General features: G+C 51.5%; 1 protein-coding gene across 1 annotated transcript in view; it reads left to right on the top strand.

Annotated features, from left to right (window-relative positions):
• LOC136715687 (cadherin-23) overlaps nt 1-19,202 on the top strand; it is a 25,222-nt gene extending 6,020 nt beyond the window's left edge. The window contains exons 11-24 of the mRNA XM_066693043.1: nt 128-241; nt 410-539; nt 705-968; nt 1,134-1,295; nt 1,416-1,672; nt 1,809-1,906; nt 2,077-2,197; nt 3,594-3,673; nt 5,002-5,042; nt 5,391-5,451; nt 12,912-13,041; nt 14,678-14,800; nt 15,765-15,875; nt 17,726-19,202. Of these exons, the coding sequence (XP_066549140.1) occupies nt 128-241; nt 410-539; nt 705-968; nt 1,134-1,295; nt 1,416-1,672; nt 1,809-1,906; nt 2,077-2,197; nt 3,594-3,673; nt 5,002-5,042; nt 5,391-5,451; nt 12,912-13,041; nt 14,678-14,800; nt 15,765-15,875; nt 17,726-18,055 (2,022 nt within the window). The 3' untranslated portion in view covers nt 18,056-19,202. The remainder of the gene's footprint in view (nt 1-127; nt 242-409; nt 540-704; nt 969-1,133; nt 1,296-1,415; nt 1,673-1,808; nt 1,907-2,076; nt 2,198-3,593; nt 3,674-5,001; nt 5,043-5,390; nt 5,452-12,911; nt 13,042-14,677; nt 14,801-15,764; nt 15,876-17,725) is intronic.

The raw sequence follows: 19,202 nt of genomic DNA, 5'->3' as shown, positions 1-19,202 counted from the left end.
GCTCACTCAGCGACTGACACACTGACTGTCCAATGGTCCAATGGTCCGTGTTGTGTCTGTATGCATGTCTGTGTGTGTGTGTGTGTGTGTGTGTCAGTCCCGCTCTCACGGAGTGTTTTCTCCCCAGCTGATCGTGGTGGCCTTTGACCTGGGCCAGCCGGTGCCGTACGAGACCACGCAGCCCCTGCAGGTGGCGCTGTCTGACATCGACGACAATGAGCCCGTGTTCCTCAAGCCCCCGGTGAGACAACACACTGCACAACGATAACACACCGGCCTGCACACTGATCACACAGTCTCCCATCCACTGTGATACAAAATACTGACCGCTGTCTGTCTCTCTGTGTGTCTCTCTTGGTTCTCTGTTTGCCTGTATGTGTGCGTGTGCGTGTGTGTGTGTGTGCACCAGCGGGGCAGCGTGCCATACCAGTCTCTGTGGGTGCCGGAGCACTCCAGCCCTGGGACACTGGTGGGCAACGTGACTGGCGCTGTGGACGCTGACGAGGGCTCCAACGCCGTGGTGTACTACTTCATCGCAGGTCAGTGAGAGGGGCAGGGAGAGAAGAGGTTGTAGGCCATAGAGAGAGGGGGAGAGAGGGACTGAAAGAAAGGAGGAGAGAGGGAGGGAGAGGCAATGGAAAGAGGGGAGGGAGAGGGAGAGGGTGAGGAAGCCCCTTGGTGTTGAGCTGCGCTGTGTCCTGCAGGGGGCGACAATGAGGGCAATTTCCAGATGAGCCAGGAGGGGGTCCTGCGCGTGACGCGGGAGCTGGACCGGGAGGTGATGCCCGTGTACCCCATCATCGTCAAGGCCTCCAGCAACGGCAACTGGACACCCCCACGGGGTCAGAGGTCAGCCCGCCCCCGCGCCCTGGACCCCAGCCTGGACCCCACTCTGCAGGAGGTCAGGGTGCACCTGGAGGACATCAACGACCAACCGCCCCGCTTCGCCAAGCCCGAGTACACCGCGGGTAGGCCAGGGCACGCTGCCTCAGGGCGTCTCCGTCTGTGTCTCAGTGTGCCCGTGTGTCTCAGTTTCAGTGTGTCTCTATCTGTGTCTCTCAGTCGCAGTGTCTATGAGTGTCTCAGTGTCCCTCAGTGTCTGTCCATCCCTCAGCCTGTCTCCATGTGTCTAGGGGTGGCGGCGGACGCAAAGGTGGGCTCAGACCTGATCCGGGTGCGGGCGCTGGACGCAGACGTGGGCAACAACAGCCTGGTCCTGTATCGCATCCTGTCGATCCGCTATGTCCGGCTGCAGTCCAACGACTCTGAGGACGTGGGCAACGTCTTCACCATCGGTGAGCTTCTCTTCTCCCTCCTCCTCCCCATGTCTGTCCCTCTCAATCTCCCTTCCCTGTTTTCTGTCCCATTTTCACTTCTGATAAAATACTCCCCCTCTGCCCCTCGCTGTCCTCCAGGAGAGATAGACGGGGTGGTGCGGACATTTGATCTGTTCACGGCCTACAAGCCGGGCTACTTCGTGGTGGACGTGCTGGCCAGTGACCTGGCAGGCCACAGCGACACGGCCACCATCGGCATCTACATCCTGCGGGACGACCAGCGAGTGAAGATCGTGGTGAACGAGATCCCGGAGCGAGTGCGCCAGTTCCAGGATGAGTTTATCAGCCTGCTGTCCAACATCACTGGCGCCATCGTCAACACGGACGACGTGCAGGTCAGCCCGGCCCGGGACACAGCGGCTGTGTGGCTGTGCTTCTGCGTCCATGTCTTTCTGTCTCACCATCTCGCTGTCTCTCTGTCTCTCTGTCTTACTCAGCTCCACCCCTCTCTGACCTCCTCTCTCCCCGCAGTTCCACGTGGATAAGAAAGATCGTGTGAACTTCGCCCAGACTGACGTCCTGATCCACGTGGTCAACAAGCAGACCAATCGCATCCTGGACGTGGAGAGGTGAGTCCCTGCCCCTGTCCCCTCACAGCCGCACACGTCTCTCGTCCTTCGCCAGCGTTCTATTTGGGTCAGGAGCGAGCGGCGCGGCTGCAGGCGGAGCGACTCTGTCCTGATGTGCTTGTTGTTGTTTCGCTCTTGCTGTGGCCCCTCTTCCTCCGTGCGGCCGTCAGGGTGATCCAGATGATCGACGAGAACAAGGAGCAGCTGCGCAACCTGTTCCGGAACTACAACGTGCTGGACGTGCAGCCGGCCGTGAGCGGCAGAGCGCCGGACGACTTCACCACCCTGCAGGTCAGCGCCGGGGCCGGGGATACAATACGGCAAAGAGAGTAAGATGAGCTTTTCAGGCGTTTTATAGAGGTTTTTCATTTTCTTGTAAACGTATGTTATGATCCTGCTTTTTAACACACAGGTGTTTCACTACTGATGGGAGAGATTGCACTCTTAGATTGGGCGAGATTAGGAGAGTCAGGCAGAGGAGGTCAGTGCAGTCAGGGCAGGGATGAGGATTCACGCTGGACCAGGGGGAATGAGAGGTCGCTTTGATGGCGTTCATGTGAGAGAAGCTGGATTCACATGTGTGTTGAATTAAACACGGTCAAAAGGAAAAAGGCCAGAGATCATGTCTGGAAATCGCTGCTCAGTCCAAAACCTCACACAGCCACCAGCCTGGTCCGCACGCCTCAGAGCAGCTGATAGCTGCGTGTCCGCTGGCTCCAGCTGGAGGGGATCATGTCAGTAACTGCTTTATCCCTCCCCTGTAGTCCCACATGAAGTCCATTCAAGTGAATGAAGATGTCACTCAAAAGACACACCTGTGCTACGAGCTCCTTGTCAAGCAGTTTCGCTAGATTTGTGGGCTTGCGGTGGCAATCTCGCAGAAAGGCCGCAGTCTCCTCCCCAAGATCACAAAGTATTGACAGCATTTCCCTCGCTTAACCACCTAACGTCATCGTGCAAAAGTAGACCATAGTTCACGCCTGTCTCTCAGCAGACTACCAAACAAGCGGATTTGCCGGCTAGATGTCAGTGTGATAAAACTGATCATAGCCATGACTGAGTCCATGCTGTCCTGTAACTCAGCGCTGTACTGCTCAAGGCACGCTGCGGTGCTCCAGGCCGTGTGGTGATCTCATCTGCGGTGAAAGAGCCCCAGGCACATCCAGGAGACGCCTCCTGTCATTGTTACAAACAGCCATTTCTCAGTCCGCTCACTTCTGAAGTGCCGATTTTCATCATCAGCTTTTCTCTTCTGCAGTAGAAGACATGTTTCAGCTCACCTTCACTTTGTGCTAAACAATTTTAAAATACCTAGATTGTGGTGGCAGACAGTTGCAGACCGCGGCGGTTACCAGGTATATCTGGCAGCTCCGATTGGCTGTAACATTGATTGATAGCACTTAATGGGCGGGACTAGAGATACATTGATTATCCTATTGGAGGATACTGAATGATGGCTCATTTTGGCATCAAACATCTAATTTTTGTGAGGAGTTTTTTACAGATTTTTTATTAACGCAGAGAATTTATCAAAGGGGCTGGATATGGCCCGCGGGCTCCAGTTGAATAGGCCGGAAATATGGGGATCAAGAGATGGGAATGAGACCCCCAAGCTACTATAGAGTCCAGTGGTCTGAGTCCCCCACCTCTCTCCCCCTCTCTCTCTCTCTCTCTCTCTCTCTCTCAGATGGCCATCATCATCCTGGCAGTGCTGCTCTTCCTCGCCGCCATGCTCTTTATCTTCATGAACTGGTACTACAGGACTGTGTAAGACTGTCTCTCTTACTGCACACTGCTCTGTTGCTGCACTGATCGTCTCTCTTACTACACTGTACTCTGCTGTTACTGCACTCTGTTACTGCACATGGCTCTATCACTGCTGATCTGACTGTGTCACTCTGCACCAGTCAGTATATATACCTGCATCCTTTCACTATCACACCGTGCAAGACATTTATAACCGATAGATAAAACATCCTGTCGCTGCAGTGTGTGTCTGACTGTGCTGCAGTGTGTGTGTCTGTGCTGCAGTGTGTGTGTGTGACTGTGCTGCAGTGTGTGTGTCTGTGCTGCAGTGTGTGTGTGTCTGTGCTGCAGTGTGTGTGTGTGTGCTGCAGTGTGTGTGTGTGTGCTGCAGTGTGTGTGTGTGACTGTGCTGCAGTGTGTGTGTGTGTGCTGCAGTGTGTGTGTGTGTCTGTGCTGCAGTGTGTGTGTCTGTGCTGCAGTGTGTGTGTGTGTCTGTGCTGCAGTGTGTGTGTGTGTCTGTGCTGCAGTGTGTGTGTGTGTGCTGCAGTGTGTGTGTGTGACTGTGCTGCAGTGTGTGTGTCTGTGCTGCAGTGTGTGTGTGTGACTGTGCTGCAGTGTGTGTCTGTGCTGCAGTGTGTGTGTGTGTCTGTGCTGCAGTGTGTGTGTGTGACTGTGCTGCAGTGTGTGTCTGTGCTGCAGTGTGTGTGTGTGTCTGTGCTGCAGTGTGTGTGTGTGTGCTGCAGTGTGTGTGTGTGTCTGTGCTGCAGTGTGTGTGTCTGTGCTGCAGTGTGTGTGTGTGTCTGTGCTGCAGTGTGTGTGTGTGTCTGTGCTGCAGTGTGTGTCTGACTGTGCTGCAGTGTGTGTGTGTGTCTGTGCTGCAGTGTGTGTCTGTGCTGCAGTGTGTGTGTGTGTCTGTGCTGCAGTGTGTGTCTGTGCTGCAGTGTGTGTGTGTCTGTGCTGCAGTGTGTGTGTGTGTCTGTGCTGCAGTGTGTGTCTGTGCTGCAGTGTGTGTCTGTGCTGCAGTGTGTGTGTCTGTGCTGCAGTGTGTCTGACTGTGCTGCAGTGTGTGTGTGTGTCTGTGCTGCAGTGTGTGTCTGTGCTGCAGTGTGTGTGTGTGTCTGTGCTGCAGTGTGTGTCTGTGCTGCAGTGTGTCTGACTGCTGCAGTGTGTGTGTGTCTGACTGTGCTGCAGTTTGCATGTTTGTTCTCAACACACACAAAGCAGAAGCATGTCTGTTACGTACAAGCATGCACAAACCACAGACTGCAATGTGCAATGTGCGTGTGTGTGTTTTCAGCATTACACAATAGTTGTGCAACCTAACCATGACGCCTGTGTTTCTCCTGCAGACACAAAAGGAAGCTGAAGGCCATAGTAGCAGGATCCACAGGTGAGTGTGGGGGAGCGACGCTCTGGAGCTGAGAGCGCACGCACACGCACACGCACACACAGAATCTGGTTACCTGCCGAGAAGGAGACTTCTGTTACTTGATCACGCTGTCTGAAGATGCGGTGTGGACTGTAGCGTGTTCAGGCCGAAGCCTCCGTTCCGATTCAAACCAGTGACGAACCCCGCTACGCCAACAGCCCGCTCTCCCGACGCAGGGCTTTACACACCGGACTGAATTCACAGCGATTGCGTCATCGAAACGAGCCCCGCTACACAAACACGCACTGATACCCGTGTCTCTCTGTCTCTCTCCCCATCCCTCTCCTGTCCTCTCCTCCGCGTCTCCAGGTAACCAGGGCTTCATGGACATCCTCGACATGCCGAACACCAACAAGTACTCATTCGAGGGGTAAGCAGTCCAGCAGGAGGACAGACAGGCACAGACACAGACAGACACGGACACAGACACACAGACACACAGGCACAGACAAGCACAGACACAGACACAGACACAGGCACAGACAGACTCACAGACAGACAGATACAGACACAGACACACAGACAGACACAGAAACTCAGACACAGACAGATATAGACACAGACACACAGACAGACACAGACAGACACACAGACAGACACAGGCACAGACAGATATAGACACAGACAGGCACAGACACAGACAGACACAGTCACAGACACACAGACAGACAGACACAGTCACAGACAGACAGACACAGAAACACAGACAGACACAGTCACAGACAGACAGACACAGGCACAGACAGATACAGACACACAGACAGACACAGACAGACACAGAAACTCAGACAGACACACAGACAGACACACAGACAGACACAGGCACAGACAGATATAGACACAGACAGACACACAGACAGACACAGACAGACAGACACAGAAACAGACAGACACAGGCACAGACAGATATAGACACAGACACACAGACAGACAGATACAGACAGACACACAGTCACAGACACAGAAACACGGACAGACACAGACACACAGGCACAGACAGATACAGACACACAGACAGACACAGACAGACACAGGCACAGACACACAGACAGACACAGAAACAGACAGACACAGGCACAGACAGATATAGACACAGACACACAGACAGTCACAGACACAGACAGACACAGGCACAGACAGATATAGACACAGACAGGCACAGACACAGACAGACACAGTCACAGACACACAGACAGACACACAGGCACAGACAGATACAGACACACAGACAGGCACAGACACAGACAGGCACAGACACAGACACAGGCACAGACAGATACAGACACACAGACAGACACAGGCACAGACACACAGACAGACACAGAAACAGACAGACACAGGCACAGACAGATATAGACACAGACACACAGACAGGCAGATACAGACAGACACACAGTCACAGACACAGAAACACGGACAGACACAGACACACAGGCACAGACAGACAGACACAGGCACAGACACACAGACAGGCACAGACACAGACAGACACAGAAACACAGACAGACACAGGCACAGACAGACACAGGCACAGACACACAGACAGGCACAGACACAGACAGACACAGAAACACAGACAGACACAGGCACAGACAGACACAGTCACAGACACACAGACAGACATAGTCACAGACACAGGCACAGACAGACAGACACACAGACAGACACAGGCACAGACAGACACAGAAACACAGACAGACACAGAAACACAGACAGACACAGGCACAGACAGACACAGGCACAGACACAGACAGACACAGTCACAGACACACAGACAGACACACAGGCACAGACAGATACAGACACACAGACAGACACAGACACACAGACAGGCACAGACAGACAGACACAGGCACAGACAGATATAGACACAGACAGGCACAGACACAGACAGACACAGTCACAGACACACAGACAGACACACAGGCACAGACAGATACAGACACACAGACAGGCACAGACACAGACAGACACAGTCACAGACAGGCACAGACAGATACAGACACACAGACAGACACAGGCACAGACACACAGACAGGCACAGACAGACAGACACAGAAACAGACAGACACAGGCACAGACAGATATAGACACAGACACACAGACAGGCAGATACAGACAGACACACAGTCACAGACACAGAAACACGGACAGACACAGACACACAGGCACAGACAGACAGACACAGGCACAGACACACAGACAGGCACAGACACAGACAGACACAGAAACACAGACAGACACAGGCACAGACAGATATAGACACAGACACACACACAGGCACAGACAGATACAGACACACAGACAGACACAGAAACACAGACACAGACATACACAGAAACACAGACAGACACAGGCACAGACAGGCACAGACACAGACAGGCACAGACACAGTCACAGACAGATATAGACACAGACAGTCACAGACACAGGCACAGACACACAGACAGGCACAGACACAGACAGACACAGAAACACAGACAGACACAGGCACAGACAGATATAGACACAGACACACAGACAGGCACAGACAGACAGACACAGGCACAGACACACAGACAGGCACAGACACAGACAGACACAGAAACACAGACAGACACAGGCACAGACAGACACAGTCACAGACACACAGACAGACACAGAAACAGACAGACACAGGCACAGACAGATATAGACACAGACACACAGACAGTCACAGACACAGACAGACACAGGCACAGACACACAGACAGGCACAGACACAGACAGACACAGAAACACAGACAGACACAGGCACAGACAGACACAGTCACAGACACACAGACAGACATAGTCACAGACACAGGCACAGACAGACAGACACACAGACAGACACAGGCACAGACAGACACAGAAACACAGACAGACACAGGCACAGACAGGCACAGACACAGACAGACACAGTCACAGACACACAGACAGACACACAGGCACAGACAGATACAGACACACAGACAGACACAGACAGGCACAGACAGACAGACACAGACACACAGACAGACACACAGGCACAGACAGATACAGACACACAGACAGGCACAGACACAGACAGACACAGTCACAGACACAGGCACAGACAGATACAGACACACAGACAGACACAGGCACAGACACACAGACAGGCACAGACAGACAGACACAGAAACAGACAGACACAGGCACAGACAGATATAGACACAGACACACAGACAGGCAGATACAGACAGACACACAGTCACAGACACAGACACACAGGCACAGACAGACAGACACAGGCACAGACACACAGACAGGCACAGACACAGACAGACACAGAAACACAGACAGACACAGGCACAGACAGATATAGACACAGACACACACACAGGCACAGACAGATACAGACACACAGACAGACACAGAAACACAGACACAGACATACACAGAAACACAGACAGACACAGGCACAGACAGGCACAGACACAGACAGGCACAGACACAGTCACAGACAGATATAGACACAGACAGTCACAGACACACAGACACAGACACACAGACAGACAGACACAGGCACAGACAGACACAGACACACAGACACAGACATACACAGAAACACAGACAGGCACAGACACAGACAGGCACAGACACAGTCACAGACAGATATAGACACAGACAGTCACAGACACACAGACACAGACACACAGACAGACAGACACAGGCACAGACAGACACAGACACACAGACACAGACATACACAGAAACACAGACAGACACAGGCACAGACAGGCACAGACACAGACACACAGACAGACAGTCACAGACACACAGGCACAGACAGACACACAGGCACAGACAGATACAGACACACAGACAGACACAGACACAGAAACACAGACAGACACAGAGAGACACAGGCACAGACAGATATAGACACAGACAGACACAGTCACACAGACACACAGGCACAGACAGATACAGACACACAGACAGACACAGAAACACAGACAGACAGACAGGCACAGACAGACAGACACAGAAACAGACAGACAGACACAGAAACAGACAGACACAGGCACAGACAGATATAGACACAGACACACAGACAGACAGACAGACACAGGCACAGACAGATATAGACACAGACAGACAGATACAGACAGGCACAGACACAGACACACAGTCACAGACACACAGGCACAGACAGAGACACAGGCACAGACACACAGACAGGCACAGACACAGACAGACACAGAAACAGACACACAGGCACAGACAGACACAGGCACAGACACACAGACAGGCACAGACACAGACAGACACAGAAACACAGACAGACACAGAGAGACACAGGCACAGACAGATATAGACACAGACAGACACAGACACACAGACAGACACAGTCACAGACACACAGGCACAGACAGATACAGACACACAGACAGACACAGACAGACAGACACAGAAACAGACAGACACAGGCACAGACAGATATAGACACAGACACACAGACAGACAGATACAGACAGGCACAGACACAGACACACAGTCACAGACACAGAAACAGACAGACACAGACACACAGGCACAGACAGACAGACACAGACACACAGGCACAGACAGACAGACACAGGCACAGACACAGACAGACACAGAAACAGACACACAGGCACAGACAGACAGACACAGGCACAGACAGACACAGAAACACAGACAGACACAGACACACAGGCACAGACAGACAGACACAGGCACAGACACACAGACAGGCACAGACACAGACAGACACAGAAACAGACACACAGGCACAGACAGACAGACACAGACACACAGACAGACACAGACACAGTCACAGTCACAGACACACAGACAGACACAGTCACAGACACACAGGCACAGACAGACACAGGCACAGACAGATACAGACACACAGACAGGCACAGACACAGAAACACAGACAGACACAGGCACAGACACACAGACAGGCACAGACACACAGACAGACACAGAAACACAGACAGACACAGGCACAGATACAGACAGACACAGGCACAGACACACAGACAGAGACAGACAGACAGACACAGGCACAGACACACGGACAGGCACAGACAGGCAGCTGTACAGAGATTGTATCATCAGTAGAAATGTATTTATTTATTGTATTCTAGAGTGTCACAGTATTTGATTATTTGTCAAGGTATACACCTGGGCTCCGTTCCTCGTACCTGGTTTTACTAATTCAGGCTAATCAGAAGTTAGCCGGATTCAATCAATCCGATACTTCAAGTCAGGCTGTCTCCGTTTCTAATATGTAAAGACAATATAAAGACAACCCTGCTGCTGCGCTTCCTTTCAATGCTTCGTATTAAATGTATACACCGACCAGCCATAACATTATGAGCACTGACAGGTGAAGTGAATGACACTGATAATCTCGTTATCATGGCACCTGTCAGTGGGTGGGATATATTAGGCAGCAAGTGAACATTTTGTCCTCAAAGTTGATGTGTTAGAAGCAGGAAAAATGGGCAGCGTAAGGATCTGAGCGACTTTGACAAGGGCCACATTGTGATGGCTAGACGACTGGGTCAGAGCATCTCCAAAACTGCAGCTCTTGTGGGGTGTTCCCGGTCTGCAGTGGTCAGTACCTATCAAAAGTGTCCAAGGATGGAAAAGCGGTGAACCGGCGACAGGGTCCTGGGCGGCCAAGGCTCACTGATGCACGTGGGGAGCGAAGGCTGGCCCGTGTGGTCCGATCCAACAGACGAGCTACTGTAGCTCAAATTGCTGAAAGAGTGAATGCTGGTTCTGATAGAAAGGTGTCAGAACACACAGTGCATCGCAGTTTGTTGCGTATGGGGCTGCGTAGCCACAGACCAGTCAGGGTGCCCATGCTGACCCCTGTCCACTGCCGAAAGCGCCTACAATGGGCACGTGAGCATCAGAACTGGACCACGGAGCAATGGAAGAAGGTGGTCTGGTCTGATGAACCATGAGTTCAAGGTGTTGACTTGGCCTCCAAATTCCCCAGATCTCAATCCAAACGAGCATCTGTGGGATGTGCTGGACAAACAAGTCCGATCCATGGAGGCCCCACCTCGCAACTTACAGGACTTAAAGGATCTGCTGCTAACGTCTTGGTGCCAGATACCACAGCACACCTTCAGAGGTCTAGTGGAGTCCATGCCTCGACGGGTCAGGGCTGTTTTGGCGGCAAAAGCCACAATATTACACAATATTAGGCAGGTGGTCATAATTTTATGGCTGATCGGTGTATAATAATTTCACACATCCTGCATCAGAATGATTAGATCTCTATTGTGTTGTCATATTGTGCCGTTGTTCTTTTTTAAATATATAATGCTTTAGTATTATGTTGTACTAAGTAATCTGTCTGATATAAATGATTTCTTCAACTTTTTAGCCAAATTAACAGGACATTATCCCATCATATTGACCTATGAGAGGAACACTTTTAGATCACTTCATTAAATAAATATTTAATCAATGATCATTTCTGACAAATACGATTATTCCTTCTTTACATTATTACACCTTCCTCGAATCTCTGCCACAATGTAGACTCTAAATATTCTCGAGTCGTGGACAGAGCCTGACCACCTGCGGTCAATACTTGAAATGAGGTGGGTGGATTCACAGATCATATGGGAATAACTGAGGTCAGGTCATGGGTGATTATCCACAATCTGATACCCCACTGTCTATAATTGTCATTAAAATTGTCAATAACATCATAAGCACCTGTACATTGATGCTGTGAAATGATTACCTGTTCACAAAATCTGCCTCATTTGGTCCTGAGGTGCCTTGAAGTGGATCTGACTGTACAGCGCAATGACTGTGTGGATCTCTGCATTAGAACATAAGAAAGTGTCCAATCGAGAGGAGCCCATCCGCCCCATCGTGCTCGTTTGGTGACCATTAATAACTAAGTGATCAAGGATCCTATCCAGTCTGTTTTTGAATGTTCCAAATTTTCAGCTTCAACCACATCACATAATAATGTAGTCTATAAAACTATAACGATAGGATTACCTATTCGTTAATTTGCATATAACCTCGTAGCAGCAGCTCTGACTATATTTTGAACTGAGTATAGGAATGCGGCTCTAGCAAAAAAGCGCAGCGCTGCATATAGTCTGTGTTACTGTCAAAGCACAGCTGCGCCGGGCAGTTGGGGTCCGCGAGGGGGTGCTAGGTGGTCTGTGGGAATCTCTGGCCTACATTACCAAACCATATACCATCAGCACCACCCCCCCCTGCCCTCACACGCTTGTACCGCCAGCACCACCTCCCCCCTCCAGTTTTTAATGCAACCAAAATATGGGTGGCATAGGGGTCCCTGGGTCAAAAAGTTTGTGAACCCCTGATGTAGGCTACAGCTCAAGGAGATGTATTAGGTAAATTATACCTCGCTGACTGACTCTGTAGCGCTCAGACAGGAAAATGTGATAATGATGCAAATTATCTTGGCGATCTCTCAGTACTCGTTCCCTACGAATAGCTGATCTTATTAAAATTGCTCCTTGATCTCTAAGGCGGGGCGCTGCCATTTCAGAGGGGTGTCACTGAGTAGAAGCACCGGCTTGTCCGTACAGATCCGGCTCCTCCGAGTCAGAGTGCGTCCGCGCTGGAGCAGGCTGACGATTCAGGATGTGTTGCTACAGGAACTTACTGAGCGGGCCTTAAAGCTGCTCCGAGGAACAGACCAAGCACGACCCGTCACGCTATCCTCAGTAATCTGGCAAACTCGGTTAGGCAGCTACGAGGAGCGGGGCCCTGGTGTGTGTCCGTGTGTAACCGCGTGTGTGTGTGTGTGTGTGCGCGTGTCAGGGCGAACCCGGTGTGGCTGGACCCATTCTGCAGAAACCTGGAGCTGGCAGCGCAGGCCGAACACGAGGACGACCTGCCTGAGAACCTGAGTGACATCACCGACCTGTGGAACAGCCCCGCCCGCACCCACGTGAGCGCAGCCGCACCCCACTGCCCCGCCACTGCCCCTGCGCTGTACCCCACTGCCCATTACTGACCTGTTCATTTTAATATACACGTTACATTTTCAATTCTTCCTTTTTGCACGTTTATTGGCATGTTTAACCTGCAAATCTCGCCAACAGTCCATGAACAAAGTCAACAATTGCTAATATTGCTTTATTTCAAATACACTGTTAAATAAACTATTAACAATAACAGGCAGTTGTTGTCTTTGTTCAAAAAGTCGACGAGATGAACCTGTAAGTGAAATGACAGCAGAACTGAACCAGCTTACCTGCACGACTACTCTGTGTGTGTGTGCGCATGTATGTGCGTGCGTGTGCATGTGTGTATTTGTGTGTGTGCGTCTGTGTGCGTGCATGCATGTGTGTGTGTATATGTGCGTGCGTCTGTGTGTTTAGTGCACACGCATGCCATTTCTCTGTTGTGTTACACGGCAGTCCCGGGAGCGCACACCACACCAGCACTAGCAGGGGTGCAGATATATACGATCCCTATTATTTGCTTACATTTTTATATTTCAGTTTAAGGGTTAAATACCATAAATGTAATCAATAGTAGAAATATATTTGGTATTTGTTCGAAAGTGAATCATTGATATTGTTAATATTTTTATATTTGATGACACAGTGGTTTGGCTGGGGGAGATCAGGGGATCGGGGGGGAGGCCGTTACAGTGCTGGGCTGTTGTGTCTTCCCTCCAGTGTTTGTTCTTGTTTTTGTTCTTCAATAAATCTTCTGTTCTGTTTTTGCATCAACATCTTGAATCGATGTCTCATTGCCTGATAGTTGTCACATAACACTCCTCCACACCCATTGTACCCCACTTTACCCTACTGTACCCCACTGCCCCTGCACTGTACAGCAGCGGGTCCCCCTCTCTCTCACACTGTGGCCCACCACCATAGAAGCTACATAGCCAGCGCACACTTCACTGCTGGCTGGGGGCCGTGGGTCGGCGTTTGGCAGCCACTGGCTATACGAGTGTCCTTGTCCTAGTCGTTCTGCCCGTGTCCCAGTGTCACTGCACTGTGTCCGAGTGTCTTTGTGCTGCCCGTGTCCGAGTGTCACTTCACTGTCTGAATGTCACTGCACTGTGTCCGAGTGTCTCTGTGCTGCCCGTGTCTGAGTGTCACTGCACTGTGTCTGAGTGTCTCTGTGCTGCCCGTGTCTGAATGTCACTGCACTGTGTCCGAGTGTCACTGCACTGTCTGAGTGTCACTGCACTGTCTGAGTGTCACTGCACTGTCTGAATGTCACTGCACTGTCTGAGTGTCACTGCACTGTGTCCGAGTGTCACTGCACTGTCTGAGTGTCACTGCACTGTGTCCGAGTGTCACTGCACTGTCTGAGTGTCACTGCACTGTGTCTGAGTGTCACTGCACTGTCTGAGTGTCACTGCACTGTGTCCGAGTGTCACTGCACTGTCTGAATGTCACTGCACTGTCTGAGTGTCACTGCACTGTCCGAGTGTCACTGCACTGTCTGAATGTCACTGCACTGTGTCCGAGTGTCTCTGTGCTGCCTGTGTCTGAATGTCACTGCACTGTGTCTGAGTGTCGCTCTGCCCGTGTTCGAGTGTCACTGTGCTGCCCCTCCCCCAGGGCACATTCGGGCGCGAGCCACAGGCATCCAAACCTGAGGATGACCGCTACCTGCGCGCTGCCATCCAGGAGTACGACAACATCGCCAAGCTGGGCCAGATCATGAGGGAGGGGCCCATCAAGGTGAGCACGCCTGTCCTGCCCCTCCGATACCTGAACACACCGCCACTGCCACCAGTGTGTGACAGAGTGTGTTAATGCGCTGTGTGTGTGTGTGAGTGACAGTGTGTTAATGCGCTTATGTGTCTGTCAGTGTGTTAACACCCTCTGTGTGTGTCAGTGTGTTAATGCGCTGTGTGTGTGTGTGTGTGTGTCAGAGGGTGTTAATGCGCTGTGTGTGTGTGTGTGTGTGTGTGTGTGTGTGTCAGAGGGTGTTAATGCTGTGTGTGTGTGTGTGTGTGTGTCAGAGGGTGTTAATGCGCTGTGTGTGTGTGTGTGTGTGTGTCAGAGGGTGTTAATGCGCTGTGTGTGTGTGTGTCAGAGGGTGTTAATGCGCTGTGTGTGTGTGTGTGTGTGTGTGTGTGTGTGTCAGAGGGTGTTAATGTGCTGTGTGTGTGTGTGTCAGAGGGTGTTAATGCGCTGTGTGTGTGTGTGTGTGTGTCAGAGTGTGTTAATGCTCTGTGTGTGTGTGTGTGTGTGTCAGAGTGTGTGTGTCGGAGGGTGTTAATGCTCTGTGTGTGTGTGTGTCAGAGGGTGTTAATGCGCTGTGTGTGTGTGTGTGTGTCAGAGTGTGTTAATGCTCTGTGTGTGTGTGTCGGAGGGTGTTAATGCTCTGTGTGTGTGTGTGTCAGAGGGTGTTAATGCTCTGTGTGTGTGTGTGTCGGAGGGTGTTAATGCTCTGTGTGTGTGTGTGTCAGAGTGTGTTAATGCTCTGTGTGTGTGTGTCAGAGTGTGTTAATGCTCTGTGTGTGTGTGTGTCAGAGGGTGTTAATGCTCTGTGTGTGTGTGTGTCAGAGTGTGTTAATGCGCTGTGTGTGTGTGTGTGTCAGAGTGTGTTAATGCGCTGTGTGTGTGTGTGTGTCAGAGTGTGTTAATGCGCTGTGTGTGTGTGTGTGTCAGAGTGTGTTAATGCGCTGTGTGCTGGCAGGGCTCCCTGCTGAAGGTGGTTCTGGACGATTATCTGCATCTGAAGAAGCTGTTTGCCGCACGTCTGGTCACCAAGTCCACCAGCAATGCTGACGAGTCCTCCATCACTGAGGTGGGACACAGAGTGCTGTCTCACTCTCTACACTGCCTCCAGTGCTGTTTCACTTTCTACACTCCCTTCAGTGCTGTCTCACTCTCTACAATCCCTCTAGAGTGCTGCCTCACTCTCTACAATCCCTCTAGAGTGCTGCCTCACTCTCTACACTCCTTCCAGAGTGCCGTGTCACTCTCTACACTGCCTCCAGAGTGCTGTTTCACTCTCTACACTCCTTCCAGAGTGCCGTGTCACTCTCTACACTGCCTCCAGAGTGCTGTTTCACTCTCTACACTCCTTCCAGAGTGCCGTGTCACTCTCTACACTGCCTCCAGTGCAGTTTCACTCTCTACACTCCCTTCAGAGTGTTGCCTCACTATCTATATTCTCTTACATAATGTTCTACTGTCTCACTCTCTACACTGTCTCCAGAGTGCTGTATTACTCTCCACATTCCCTCCAGAGTGCTGTCTCACTCTCTACACTCCCTCCAGAGTGCTGCACTGTCTATAGTAATGCTTTAAGGCAGCGCTGCCCAGTGAAAAACACAGTTTGTGAGCCGCCTGTTGGTTGTCATAAGACGGGACTGATGGGCTTCTGGGCTGAGATGACACACTGTAGTCACCTGCCAGGTGATCCCAGAGATGTTCTGTGGAAACTGGATACAAAATGGTGGTTCCAAGCCACGCTGTTATAATGGAAACAATCTAAATAATACTACAATGAAAGTGTTTGGCTCCAATGTGAATATACTTGTCTGTCATGAACGTGTCGGACCCTGGACCCGCTGTGTGTAGAGACTTCTGTGCGTTGCGTTGGCCATGGTGTGCGCATTTCTTCAAATCATACACCTTTCCTAGTCTGACATGTCAGGTTTTGCACAGGTGTTGTGTAACTGTCTGCCCACAGGAAGGACTTCACTGTATCTGTATCTCTGTGTCACTGCTATCAGTCACAGCACGTTTGTCAGCATACATATCAACAGACACATTCAATAGTCATTTAAAAAGACACCTCTTCCTCGATCAGGTTTTTCTTGGATTTAAACTGAATGTACAGTTCTGTGCAAAAGGTTTAGGCAGGTGTGAAAAAATTCTATAAAGTAAGAATGCTTAAAAAATAGACATGTTAATAGATTATATTTATCAATGAACTAAATGTAAAGTGAGTGAACAGAAGAAAAACCTACATCAAATCCATATTTGGTGTGACCACCCTTTGCAGCATTTTTTCACACTTGCCTAAAACGTTTGCACAGTACTGTACATATTTTTTAAAAGAGGAAACATTCAAATTGCTTTCAGTTCTTGTTTTTATGGTTAAAAGGTTTTTTATTTGCAGACCAGGCCTGCCCCCTGCTGGCCACATCGGGCTCTGTGAGTGTGTGAGTGTGATGGAGGCTGCTGTGTGCGTTTTCTACCCGCTCTGTTTAACCCCTCTGTGCTCTGTGTAAGGACTCGAACCCCGGTGTCTCTAACCCCTCTCTCCCTGTAGACGGATGCTTTGCTCAGTGGTTTGTGTTTGCAGACATGACTGTTGTATTTATGTACATATCAGAGACAGATTTTTAACCTGCTGTGTTTTTAATGCACTAACAAAATGAATCGATAACCGCAAAGCACATCTCTATCGCCAGCACACACAACACACAATGCCTGGACAGCCACCCTGACACGGGCGCGAGTGGTGCGTTTACTACAAAATGCTAATTGATTAGCAACTCGGGTAATCAAATCACAGCACGGTAATTAATTAATTACCTGCACTAGAAAAACATCCTGAATAACTGCCTCCCTCCCCCTCTCTCTGCTGCCCTCTTTCTCCCTCTCCATCCCTCCATCTCTCTCCTTCCCTCCCCCCCTCCCCAGCTGATCCAGAGTGACGTAGACGAGGAGGAGGAGGAGCGCGGCTCGGGCGGCGGGCGCGGCACGCTGCGCTTCAAGCACAAGCACCCGGTGGAGCTGCGCGGGCCGGAGGGCATCCACGCGGTGCACGGCAGCACCGGCACCCTGCTGACCTCCGACCTTAACAGCCTGCCGGAGGACGACCAGCGCGCCCTCGGACGCTCCCTGGAGGCGCTGCACGCCGAGGGCCCCTACGCCGACCGCAACGCCCGCACCGAGTCGGCCAAGTCCACCCCGCTGCACAAGACCCGGCAGACCATCTCGGAGTCCCCGCTGGAGATCACGGAGCTATGACTAGCGGAGGCCTCGCTGGTCTGAGGCGCCACAGACTCCCCGCCCCTCCTTCCTCCTCTCTCTTCTCTAGTCTCTCTCTTTTGTTCTCTATACACTCCTCTCCCCTCTATTCCCTCCCTCCTCCTCTCTCCTTTCTCTTCTCTTCTCTTTTGCTTCTACTCTCCTTCTCTTTCTCTTCTCTATTCCCTTCTCTCCTCTCCTCCCTCCTCTCTATCCCCTCCTCTCTTCCGTTTTCTCAATCTTCACTTCTCCTCTTTCTCTATACCCTTCCTCCTCTCTCTCTATTCCCTCCTTCCTCCTTCCTCCTCTCTCCTGTTCTTTTTTCACTTCTTTATACTCTCCTTATTCCCTCTTCTCCTCTCGTCTATCTCTTCCCTACACCCTCCTTCCTCCTATCTCCTCTCCTCTCTTCTCTCTCCCTCTCTCCTGCCTGTGCCAGCAGTAGCTCTCCTGTCAGAGCCAGGCCCTGAGGAGAGGCGAGGGCTGAGGGAGTGGACGGGGGTTCTGTGGTGAGTGTGTGTGCGGCTGAAGTCCCTTCCTGCCTCCTCCGACACAGAGCTAGAACGAGAACAGCAGGGGCGGCTTTACGCTAAGAGTTGTGGGTGTCTGGAGCAGCACAGCCGAGCCCCGCCGGGAGGGAGCTGGGTCTCCGGGGGCCCCAGGGAAGCAGCTACAGGAGCTACGGGACGGCTGACCAGCGAGAGGGAGCTCTGTCCAGCGCTGGCCGCACTCTTGGCCTGGGAGGACAGAACAGCAGATGGACACCTGCTGGCCGGGCCAACACCAGCTGGACTCCTCTCTGATTGCGATTTCGTTTTTTAAAAGACACTTATTTCTGTCCTGCTTCTCTCTGCGGACCCGGCGGTCATCCAGTCCAACAACACGGTCCTGAGCTGTCCACTCATTAGGCAATTAACTGGCCCAATTAAGCCTCTCGGAGCTCAGCTGTACGGGAAGAGGAGTCGGAGGAGCGCTGTCCTGCGGTGGTGGGTGAGGACAGCAGGCGGGTCGGTGTTTAGGACACGACAGGAGGAGGACGGAGGGGAACTTCAACAGCAGAGTCCCTCTCAAAGGACACGGGGGCCACACGGACACCCCAGACCGCACACACTGTCAGACCAGCTGCAGGCCACGTCTCGCCCGCTGT

Source organism: Amia ocellicauda, chromosome 20, assembly GCF_036373705.1.
Source record: "Amia ocellicauda isolate fAmiCal2 chromosome 20, fAmiCal2.hap1, whole genome shotgun sequence".
Classification (NCBI taxonomy): domain Eukaryota; kingdom Metazoa; phylum Chordata; class Actinopteri; order Amiiformes; family Amiidae; genus Amia; species Amia ocellicauda.
The sequence above is the reverse complement of the archived record's forward strand: the minus strand, read 5'-3'. Positions and strand labels throughout refer to the sequence as shown.